Source organism: Corapipo altera, unplaced genomic scaffold (assembly GCF_003945725.1).
Source record: "Corapipo altera isolate COAL_440 unplaced genomic scaffold, ASM394572v1 0, whole genome shotgun sequence".
NCBI classification, from domain to species: Eukaryota; Metazoa; Chordata; class Aves; order Passeriformes; family Pipridae; genus Corapipo; species Corapipo altera.
Window position 1 is genome coordinate 6,806,428 of NW_020884872.1, and position 12,633 is coordinate 6,819,060.

A 12,633-nucleotide genomic window follows, 5' to 3' on the forward strand; every position below is an offset into this window, starting at 1 on the left:
CACTTTATTTGTCCTTCCTCTTGTGCTGATGCTCAGTCTGTGAGCAATTGTTGTACTCATCCAATATTACACAGAGGAATGAGGGAAATGGCAGCGTATACTTTCTTCCTCTCAGTTCTAACTCTCTTCAAATAAAGCCCTTAAAGTATTAAATAAAAGAAGCAGCCAAAATAAACTATTTTGAACACAATTTTTACCTGTGAAGAAAGCAGGACTTTTCTGTAATTTCCTGTTGGATATTCTCTTTGCCTTCCACTTAAAATAGATATTGGAGACCATGGTGAAGGGTTGTAGCATTAAAGTCATTATACAGTAAGAGACAAAATAAAAGCACTGTATTTTCTGAAGATCATGGTCATTCACAGAATCACATAGTTTTCTATTCTTCCATGCCATGCCCTCAGTGTGCTTATCTGTGATCCTATTTAGGAAAGACTGGATGTGCATTTCAGGGAACCTCTCTGCCTAGAAAAAAAGGGGTAACCATTTAATGACTAATCAAACCCTAAGTGTGATGGAAGGGAATGTTACAATATGGTTTTAGTGGTTGCTCTGCATGAAGGTGGTGTAAGAACTGATACGTGAGTATTTTCAGGAGTGAAAGACATATTGCTATTTTCTTACAGGACAGAATTTCATCTCTCTATAGAGGACAAATTTTACATTATTTTCTTCTGCATCAGTGAAAGATGCTTCTTTTTGCTGCTCTGCTTGCCCTTCCTATTACATAATGGTTTCTAAGGGGTTGCTCTGTCATTTTACTTTTAGATTGTATTTGCAAGATTGTAAGGGGGAATTCACATAATGCAGATGTAATATGAAAATTCTAGTAAGGAAATTTGCACTTCGTGAATCCAGACATTTTTCTTGGATTGAAATTCAGTCATTTCCAAACTCTGAGCATTTCTTTTGGATTTATGGATGACTGGAAGGTCCAAAGTCTAGCATAAATCTGAATTACCTGTTAAATACTTCATATGAAAGAATGTTCATCTTGCTGCTTGTATCTTTCAATGTCATTGATTCATGTTAGAAATGTAAGAGGCCATGTAAAAATAGTGCATTTTAAATGTCATTTTAGTGTAACACAACAATATGGAGAACAGTTTCAAACCAAGGGACTGTATTTTTATTTTTCTATTAATACGTAGGTAGGTTGTTCTTGAAAAATGAACAATTGTGTAGAAAGAGAATAGAAAAGGAAAATGTCTACTTCAGAATTCAGACTGATATTTTCTCCACTTCTCAAGTTATCATCAAGGCTATTCATTCAGGATTTTGCTATTCTTTCTAGAATCGTAGTGGATAAGTTAAAAGAAAAAAAAAGTTCAGGGATGATTAAATAACAAAAATATCAAATAGTTTCAACACAGAAGAAAGAAAATTCAGTGTGGTTTGGTTTTTTGCATTTCTATACCTGCAGAAGGATTTATTTGTGATCAGAAAAAGTAAGAGTGTTGTTTAGTTAAAAAGAAAATCTCTCAAGCTTTGAGATTTCTGCTCTTCTTTTAGTCATGACTTTTTCTTGTTTTCTCTCTCCTCTCTAGAGATACAAGCTAATATATGCTGGTTAAAATTTGTGCTAGTGTCATTCCATATATTGTGATTTAAAAATAAATAAACCACCATTAAAGAAGTAAACTACAGGAAATTTAAACATAAGAAAAAAAAGTCTTTGCTTATGAGGTGATCAGGTATCAGTGTAGGCTTCTTAGACTGGTGGTAGAGTTTCCATACTTGGATATGTTCGAAGCCCAACTGGGTGTGGTCCTGGGCAACCTTCTCTAGTTGACCTTGCTTTGAGCAGGCAGGTCAGACTGGAGACCTCCAGGTTTTGATAGTTCTGTAGTGTGGTGAAAGAGCCTGTCTTCTGTATTTGGAGATAACTTCGCAGTGATATTGCACGTTTAGGATGAAAATGTTGGTGTAGTCTGCATATGTGCATTAAAAGAACTTACTGCTGTGCAGTTTTTCAGATTATGACCAAAGAGATCTTTTAATAATAAGTCACTTCATGAATTTGTTTTGTGTGTTTATATTTTGAGATCTATTTGAGTTTTTTAACTTAATTTCACACTAAAGGTCCGAAGTGGCATAATTAAATACCATCTCATCAGTGTCCTTTATAAAGATTAATGAATTTATTAGAAATTTCAGATGTGTACATCTTTCCAAACATTGTGTTCTGCTTTCAATTTTTTTTAATTGAATAATAGCTAATTTACTACCTTCTTATCTTCCACAGATCTAAAGAGAGAAGCCAGTATTTGTCACATGCTGAAGCATCCTCATATTGTTGAACTGTTGGAGACATACAGCTCAGATGGAATGCTTTATATGGTCTTTGAGTTGTAAGTTTCTCTCTTTGATTTTACCTTTCTTTGTTGTCATTTACTAAATAAAATCCTACAGGTGTGTCTGCTCACACCTATGTGTTTTGTAGCTCAGAGGTCTGGAGTGCCATGAAAATGTTTATTTCTGGCAAGAACAGGTTGTCCTAAATTTAAAAAGTTGTCCCACTGGCAAAGTGGTGAACATCAGGGCTTTCTATAGACAGGAGGCTGTTTATTGATGGCTGCTGTGTCCCTAACAAGGTTCATGAGAACGAGTTGAAAATCTGGTGATAGACATCATCCTTGGGTAGCTGATGATATTCTGTTCCAGTTGTGAAGTTTTTATTTTTTCCAGATTATTGTTACTTAAACACTGCTTTTCCATTATTAGATAAAAAAGTAAAGCTTATTGGAGTATTTAGATATTCTTGTAAGTCAGTATAACTGTTCACAATAAATTAAAAGAGGCCTTTGTCTAAAAGATACGTTTTGGAAGTTTCAATGTGAGAATTTAGTCAGAAGGGTGACCAAAACATGAATTCAGCAGTGGACAGGTATTTTTAATCAACAACAAGAAATAAAAAAAGGGGGCAAGCCCCTAAATCACCAGTTTTTTCTCTGAGGGAAAAACTCCTTCCATAGTTAAGTTTTATCTAAATGGGAAGGAGAAAAGCAGACATGCAGAATGGTAATTTGTGCATGTTCTGTATTCGATCTTCCTTCTCTCTCTGCTTTCCACCTACCAGCTCTTCTTTTTATGCTTCACATATATTCATTCCCAGTGTGTCTGGGCATATGTGTTTGTACCTCTTAAATTTCTCTGACCTTCCTCCATTAAGTTTTCTGATGCATTTTACCTGCTTATGGTGGAGCAACCACATCATGCCAGTGTGTTGGGTCAGATTGGCTTGTCCACTAGAGCCAAGAATTTGATTTGAGATATGCACTTTAAAAATAATTCTCACATGTTTTACCATTGAGGTAGTGGAAAGGCAAGAGGTAATGGCAAAAAACCTGGGTAAAGATGAAAGTTGTTGTTTGAAAATCTTCTGCTTTTTGTTTTTAGGTGATTTTATAAACTTATGGTTTTGTAAAATAATTATACTGTGCTTTCCTCTCTGTACATTTTGATTCAATACTGACTTTGCGTTTTTGTTTTGTAAATCCCAAAGCATGGACCAAGGGACTTTAATTACCCTATTATGAAATAATTATGTACACCTTGGGGAGACATACTCTGATAATTAACAAGATTTTGAAATGGAAAAAAGGTTTTGCTTCTATTTTTACCACGCCAATAGCTCAGAAATATGAGACAAAAGCAGTAATTATTTTTTTAATGGCAAACCTATTATAATTTATGTTTGTATACATAAAAAATAAGTCTGAACAATTAGAATTACTACACAAATGCTGTACCTGACTTCAGGCCACACGAAAGAAGAAATTACGAGGCTAAATTATGTGAAGGATAATAATTGTTTACCGTATGTGTGCCCTTGTTTCCTTTGTACACTGCAAAACATCACTCTTTTGTCACAAAGAGTGATAGAAAATGAGGCAGTAGGAACACCTGTGCTCAGAATGTGACAGGGAATGGAAGAGTTGTGGGCACAATGTGTTGTGCTGGAGGGGATGCTTTGGTAAAGTGATTCAGCAGAAGACTGATGTTTGCTGTGGAGTAAGAACAGCATTGTCTAAGTCTGCGTGGGTTAGTGACTTACTGTATAATTGTGACCATATTAAGAAACCTGTAGTTAGCAGAAAAGCATCTATGTACATTTAGGTAACTTATTTTCCCTCATACTGCCTCCTGTTCGTTATGCTGTTATTGTAACAAAACTCAACTGATTTGCAACAAAGTTCTGTCCACACTAATAAAGTGAATTTCATTAGGGTCTAGTTATTCAGAAGTTACTCAGAAGGGGAAGACACCATGGATCTGCAAAGGAGATATAAACCTAGCTGGTGATGAGCTGTTTGTGGGCTGGCAGGTGCTTTTCAGGCCCAACACATGAAATGCACAGAATAACTGAACCTAAAACTTCATGCCATGACTTGTAAATGAGACACAGGTCCACTGCTGTTTCATAGTCTGTGAGCTATGTGGAGCAGCTGCTAGGATGACCCTAAATATCTTGCCAAATCTATTGATACAAAAAAGTACAAGTTGAATAGGCAAATGTAGCATACACCTGATAACAACAGATTGTAACGCTCAGGACAATATACAATTTGTACCCAGTTTTGAAAACGTTGGTTAAAATAAACATTTAAAAAACCAAATCACAACTCATAGAAGCACTGATGAATGTGAACAGTAGCAATGAGGTTTAACACCAAAAATTGAGCTATGTCTTTAACCACTATTTATTCACAAATTCAAGCAGTCTTTAGAATGGGGCCATATGTGTGTTACCAGCAGGTTGCAGTTACCCATGTGGTGCTGCTGTATTAAACTGCAGAGAAGCAGTGGGTTGTAATAGATGAAGTGCATATGTAGAGTAAGAAGCAGACTCCATCCCAGAAAATCTTATTGCTGAAGTAAAATTATTATTTTAAAAGTACTTAGATGTTATTACATCATAAATGAGAAAGGATGTGCCTGTGCCAAATGATTTCCCTCACACACACCCCAGCTGCCCCCTAGAAGGGTAATGGACTCTTTACACTGATGGAGAAGATCTCTTGGAGGCTCTAGAGAGGCCTGACATCTGAGAATGGCCAGCTCTACTCCCTGTCATACAGTTGCCGTTTCCTTTCCCATTCCTGGTGGGTTTTTTTAACAGCTCTGTGTAGAATCATGGACTCATTTAGGTTGGAAAAGACCTCTGAGATCATCAAGTCCAACCGTTAGCTCAGTACTACCACCACTAAGCCATGTCCCTAAACTCCACATCTACACATCTTTTAAATAACCCCAGAGATGGTGACTCCAACACTTCCTGGGCATCCGGTTCCAGTGCTTGACAACTCTTTCCATGAAGAAATTTTCCCTAATATCCAATCTAAATCTCCCCTGGCACAACTTGAAGCCATTTCCTCTTCTCTTATCACTTTTTACCTGAGAGGAGAGACTGAGCCTCACCTGGCTACAATTCCCTTTCAAGTATCTGTAGAGACTGACAAGATCCCTGCTGAGCCTCCTGGTTTTACATAGAATGCTGTTTTCTGTTTGCTGTACAAGTATCACTTCTATATTCTGTTGCTTATTACATTTTTTTCTAATGATCATTGATTTTTATCAAGGAGATACTTTGATTAGGTTCTGCTACTTGCAATGTTTCTAAAACAAGGCAAATATTCCTTTTGAGGTGTCTGAAAACCACATTTTAGAGTGCATTGCATGCAGTTTATCCTCTCTATAATCAAAGTGTGTGGACTGAGAGTACTTTTGTGCTGAAGAGCTCAGAGAGGAGCAGTGAGTGGATTGCAGATACCTTCATATCAGGGTAATTTGCAGAATATTGTCTCACCACTACACATAGGTTGGGTTGTGGTTTTTTTAGTGCATTCTAAGAGAGTTTTGTCTTTTGGGGCATTAGAAGAACTGATCTATTTAGATTTAGCAGTTAGGATGTATATATATATATATGTAGTTGTATACATATAACTTTGCCATTTAATCTAGGTAACATGTAAAAATGCTTTAGTTTTAAATTCTCAAAATCCATAAAAGCAGTACTTTATCAGGGTTGTAGTTGGAACTGCAGATGTGCATTAAGCATAAGTTGATGAGCTTGTGGGGGTGCTGGTGGGTGACAGGCTGGACATGACCCAGCTGCATTCACAACCCAGGAAGCCAAACGTCCTGGATTTCATTCAAAGCACTGTGGGCAGCAGGGCTGGGAAGGGGATTCTGCCCCTCTGCTCTGCATCCAGCTCTGGGGTCCTCAGCACAGGAAGGACATCAACCTGTTGGAGCAAGGCCAGAGGAGGCCACCAAGATGATCAGAGGGATGCAGCAGGAAAGGCTGTCTCAGTCTAAAGGAGCCTCTAAACAGATGCTGAGAAGGCAAACTTGGGAACATCATTTAATTGTTCATAATGAACTAAAACCTGGGTGCAAATAAGAGTATTTGGACTTTTTTTGGTCTTAGTTTTCTGAGGTTACTACACAGAGCTTCAAGAAAAGCTAAATGCTGTAGTTTTTAAATTAATTTATGGAAGTTTATTTGAGGTAAGTGATGATGGCTAGTATATAAAAACTGTGCAGCTGAAGGAAAAAATGCCATTGTTCACAAGCCTTGAACATACATGGTACAAAATTCGGTAAACTCAGCTATGAGTAATATGTCAACTCTTAATTTTTTATTTTTTTAAGTAATACTTCAGTTCCCTAAATAAAGCAGTGCTTCTAAAGCTTTCTGATTCTTCATCAATAAATTAAGCTATAGGCCACATCCTATTAGGTCATCTGCAAATTCAAAGCTATCATACCCCAGTATGAAAACATAAATCTCTTCTGGAGTATAATGTCTGTTCTTCAGTCACTGTTAGTGTCACAGCAGATTTCTGCACTGAATATGATTCAGGAGTAAATTTTCTGGGCAATGTGTAACTTATCCTCAGCATTGTGCAGAAGAGTAGAAAGATTTTCAAGATGAACAGCAACACTGAGAGAGCTGTGGAAAGAGACATTTATCCAAAGGGCAGAGATCCAGACACAGTTCTGCTAAAAATATGGAGGAATCAATAGTAGAATATGGGTTAATTGGGGGACATAGTTCATACTAATACTCAAACATTTGTGTGAGGTGGTACGTTTGGGTGGTTTATATATATAAATATATATGTATGTACATATGTTTATTTTTATATATATGTATATCTCAGTTCATGTACCTGCCGAGAGTGCCCTCTGCTGGTGTCAGGGGTTTCTCTCAAGTTATGAATGTAGTGATTTTTCCCAACTTTTTTTGCATCATCCACGTAAGTCTTCAGCATGGATATAGCTTTTTTTTGTTTATTTCAGTGGATTTTAACTTACCTCTTTTTTTTTTGATGGTTTTCATGTGCTTATGCTGATACTTACAAACCCTTGAGACTTCCTGAACTTTCATGACATCAGTATCCCAAAACTTCAATGCTCTTGTATCACACAAACCTTTCAGTTTCTGCAGAGTCATCTTATAAGTGGTTGAGGTGTTGCTGAGTTTTTAGTCTGTCAATGCACTGATTTTTCTGGAGTTTCTTATGATTGAGGTTGACTCTTGCTTTCTGCAGCCTCAGCTAGACAAAAGTTTTTTGATTTTTCAGGTAAAATTCAATATCATGTATTGAATGTATTGTATCACATGGGGTGATACATACCCTCTTTATACATTAAAAAAAAATGTACTCTTAAAAAAAGGTTTTATCTTGAAAGAGTGGTCAGTCGAAGTCAGAGATTAAAATACACCTGCTGCATATTTGTGCTTTGGAGACCAACAGAAGTCATCTTAATGGAATAAAAATTTCAAACATGTTTCCAAAAAAAAAAATTAAAACTGCCATATACTGCTAGAAAATTTAGATGAAAAATGCTGGTATGTGTAAGTGGGAGATAGAAATACATGTTAAAGACTGTTCTGATTATTAATACCTTGTTTAAAGGGATGACACTCTTCAGTGTCTCAGCAACTATCGATACTGCTAAAAACCTTAAGTGCCTCTGGACCTTTATTCATCCGTAGTTTATAATAAGTCGGAGTGCAATTAGTTTTCTAAAGGGTTCTGCTGTTTCTTGAGAATGACATCTCAACTTTTGGTAGTTGATCAGACATCTTGTATGTTCTACAGTGCAAGCAAACGTTGGAGTGATTGACGTGAGAGATTTTTCCAGTGAAATCCAGGTTTATGCTGCTCTCCTTGAGCCTGACCCCATGGCTGCTGTGCAGGGCCATGGACAGTGCAGCACAGCACATTCTCTGGGGAATGTTTAGCCCTGTACACAGACAAGCTGTAGCAAATTGAGCAAGACAGAAAAACCACTGGGGAAAAAAACCTGCAGAGGAATATGTTGATGCAGTGAAGAGCATTCATGGTTTGGCAATATGGGTTTCTTTGCACTTCTCAGTGTGCATTTCTTTAGGTCACCGGTCTCTCTTACAGTTGTCAGTGCTCTATCCACATGATAGTGTATTTTGTATGGGGATACCTTTTGGATTTATTTGGGAATTAAAGCTTCTGCACATGACTTGTGACTCCCTAAGAAGTTTATTATTGCAGGTATGTAACACAGCAAAAGTGATTGATGCTGACATTCTGGTTAACTTAATGAGACAGCCTGGTAATGTTGGCTTTCTAGACACCTTGCAAATTCTCCTTTTTTTTTTTTTTCCGCTTGAGTCTTTATGAAGAGGAAAAAGAAGAGGTGTGAAGGCTGAAAATGACATGTTAAAATCGATATTTTTGGAAGTGCCTTGTTAAATGTGAATTATGTGATTTTTATTGTTCCTGTTAACTCTTGTTACTCTCTCTCCTTGCCCCATCAAACTGTGAATATTTCTAGATATCAATCTGCCTTAGGTCACTTACAGGACAGGGAAAAGGAGGGCAGTTCTACCACTCCACACTGCTTTAGTTTTTGAGAAATAGCAGTCTAATTTCAGCCTAAGATCTATGAATATACCTGCATCTAAGGTGTAATACTACTTATTGTGGGAAATTAGATCAAAAAGACTACAGACAATTAGGGAGAACAGAAAAAGGTATCAAGAGCTAGTGATACAGTATGTGGGCTGTCACTGTTCTCAGGTGACTGCAGTGAGGCTGTGAGGTGTAAAATCTCATCTTGCCTGCTTAATTACCCTTATGAGAAAATGCCAACTGGAAAGACTGCACTATGTTTCTAGAGTATTTCTTAAAGTCTTCATTTAAAATTCAATTTGAGTAAGATTTTTTTGTTACTGCAGTCATTATTATAGAATTGCACTGGTAGTTCTTATACAAACACACTTAACCAAATATCAGACGTTGACTGTTAACTTGCAGAACCTTCTTGTACAGAGCATTGACTTACTGCTGTCTTGCACACCTTGCTTAATGAGCAGTTTAGCAGTAGAAGAGATGTTTGGTATTGCCAGTGTTTTGACAGAATTGTTATATGATGTCAGGGACATAAAATGGTTAACCTGTGCCAAACCATTTTCTATTAGATTACCTATTAAATGCTCTTTTAGGGTGTAATGCACTGTACATGTATCCAGAGTATTTTATGTAAGATTTATGTAAATGGAGCAAGTAGATCTTTTGGAGCATCTTTATGTAATTGATTATAGTTATCTGTCTTAAGCATTTTTCCCTCTTTTTACCTACAGTATGGATGGAGCAGACCTGTGTTTTGAAATTGTGAAGAGAGCAGATGCTGGATTTGTCTACAGCGAGGCTGTAGCCAGGTATGTATTATAATTTTAATTAATCCCACAGGATAAATAGGAAAGAATGGAATATACTGTTGTACAATCTGTTAGCTAAAAGTCAGACTGCTATAAGTAATCCTGTTTCCACACTCTAGATGTTTATTACAATAATTAACATTTTGTCATTTACCAGTTATATATTTGAATGAGATTATTGAGTAAAACAGTATTTCACATCCGATACTTGATTATCTGTCTTTGCCTTTTTTGGATCTCTCATGATGTCATTAGGTGCCTTGCCTGACAGGTGTGAATTTTACTGGTCTTGCTAGATGGAGTTTGCTTTTTCTGGCTTATGTATCACTTTATTTATGGGCACTTCAACTTTTGAAACAGCATGAGAGAGTCTATAAAACTGCAGAAGGATAATAAAAACCAGTGTCCTAGTGGCACGGTTGTTGACCTCAAAGCCCATGAGGTTATTTTTTTACTTTTCTCCCCACTGTAGATTTTTTAGTGCTGTAGAAACCAAGCTGGAAGAGACATCAAGAGGTCTTTATGTCAACCTCCTGCTCAAGGCAGGGTCAGCTTGGCATTTGAATCATACTGCTCAAGACTTTGTCCAGTGGGTTCTAGACAAGGATGGAGACTCCACAGCCTCCCTGAGCAACTCGATTGCAGTGCATAGTTATGTTCCTAGAGAAAAACCTTCCCTTTAACCAGCTGGAGCCTCCAGAGGGCAAGGGTTACCTCCCTGAGCCCACAATAATGCTCTGTCTAATGCAACACAAGATGCTCTTGGCTTTCTTGACTCTGCTGTGGTCAGTGATCTCTTAGGACATCTTTTGGACACAGGGGAGAAAGAAATCAGTCTCCAATCTGCACCAAGAAAGCCAAGATCTTGGTCCAGTACTTCTTCAGATAAATCAGGCACTTATTTCCTTTCTGTGTTTTGTTATTAAAAAAATGGGCAGTCCTGATTTCCTTGTCATTTGAAGCAGAATTATTGATCATTTGAAACCTTACAAAAATACAGATTTTTCTAATTTTCCTTGGCTTCAGTCAGAATAATTCTCAAACTTTAGCTGGTATTATTCACTACTATGAACACAAATTTCATACTACAGACCCCCCTATATTTGGGGTTAAGTTGGTTTGATTAGTTTTATATAATTAGACTCTTAAAACTTAGTTTGTTACATGTTTGTGGTAGTTTTTCCTGCAGGTTTGTCATGCATAACGTGTTTGTTTTTTTCAGTCATTACATGAGGCAGATATTGGAAGCTCTACGTTACTGTCATGATAATAATATAATTCACAGGGATGTGAAGGTAAGGGGGTTTAATTACTCTTTTTTTCTTCACCACAATAGTGTCAACTACTGAATTTCAATTTCTGTAATTTAGAGGAAGAGGGGAGCTCTAGAAAAGGAATCTCTATTTGCTGAGTGAATCTTTACTCTTATTGTCTCATGTAAGATTAAAGTTTTCTAATTTCATCAATATAGAACATTTAGGAGATCTGTACTCACAAATTACATGTGCATTTGATTACAACTTGCTTTGAAAGTCAGTTTAATTTCTAGTTTTTGAATATTCAAATGAAATCTGCTTGCATTTTTGTCTTGTTAGCAAAATGTGCGTATAAATTAATTGCATAAATTAAACTGGAATTGGTAGTTCAAGGGCGTCAATTTGACAGTATAATGACAGTCCTCATCCACGCTAAGATTTCAGAGAGATGCACATGCTTAAATGCTACAATATTGGTAGTATTATCTAATTTTTGCAGGCAGTCTTAAACATTTATTATTATGAAAACTTCTCTAATATAAACAAGTTTGTGAGGAGAAATGCAGTGTTTTTTACAACAGTGTATGTACACTTTCTTTTCGATCTGGTGAATTTTGTGCTATTTCTGTCAATATTTATGGAAGTAGTTTATCCCAAAGTATTTTAATGTAAGTAATTGGGAGTTTTAACTGAAGTGTGTTTGACAGTCTTCAATTTGAATATACAATTTCTTTGTTAATGTTATTAGTTATAGTTAATAGTTATTCCCACTTTTCTGAGAGTTTGGTTATATTCAAAGTGAACCAAACACTGTAGGAAGTAATGAAAATTAACAAGCTCTGATGGTGCAGTTTGAGAAGTGAATCTTGGGCTTTAGTGGGTAAGAGAAGACTCAAACTCCTCCAGGTGATCTGTGAGGGAAGAGAGTACAGACATTGGGCTGATGATTTTCATTTAAGGGGTCATTTGTTCTTGTGTACACAGACATTGCAGACTTTCCCAGCCTCTTACTCCTTTGCTTCTAGAATCAAGAAAATTATTGCTTAATAGGCTTCTTAGTTTTTTAAAGTCTGGTATTTTAAAAGTAATTTCTTATGTCAAATTCAAAGGATGGCCTCGTAATTCATGGTAGAATGTCTCATCATGTTCTGTCTTGAAGGTTTTGAATTCTTTTAATTGTTCATTTTTGATAGTGCATAAGAATTTCTGAATTAACATCATCTTTTTGTTGCTGTGTCTTTCTGAAAGCTCCACTTGGTTTCTTTGGACCACGTGCTTGAACAAAAACAAATTTCAGTTTCAAGGCCCTCTGAGGGAGGCCCATTTCACTGTGTGTAAAGTGGAAATTTATTTTAGATTTTGAAAACCTCAGAATCACAGAGTTTTTTGAGATACTATCCTTAGAAATAACTCTATTCAATTAGATTAGAAAAAATGTGTCAGTGTAAAGCAGTGTAAACCAACAGTGTTTCATGTTGGCAAAAGCAGTGCAGAACTACAGGGTTTGGGTGCAGAACACATTAAGCTAAACTGCAGTATCCCAGCTCTAGATGTCACTGTAGACAGTGTTTTGAAAGGAAGTAGACTAAATGACCAGTTTCCAAAATACCTGAATGGATGAAAGTGCATTTATAAAATCTGTAATGTTGATAAAGTCATACTACG

At 36.5% G+C, this 12,633-nt stretch overlaps 1 protein-coding gene across 10 annotated transcripts in view; it reads left to right on the plus strand.

The window, feature by feature from the left end:
• The window catches only part of CASK (calcium/calmodulin dependent serine protein kinase), a 201,447-nt gene that overhangs the window by 80,797 nt on the left and 108,017 nt on the right, over positions 1–12,633 (plus strand). For all 10 annotated transcript variants that reach the window (XM_027635964.1, XM_027635988.1, XM_027635954.1 and 7 more), the window contains exons 3-5: positions 2,246–2,351; positions 9,635–9,712; positions 10,935–11,007. In XM_027635964.1, coding sequence (XP_027491765.1) covers positions 2,246–2,351; positions 9,635–9,712; positions 10,935–11,007 — 257 coding nt within the window. The remainder of the gene's footprint in view (positions 1–2,245; positions 2,352–9,634; positions 9,713–10,934; positions 11,008–12,633) is intronic.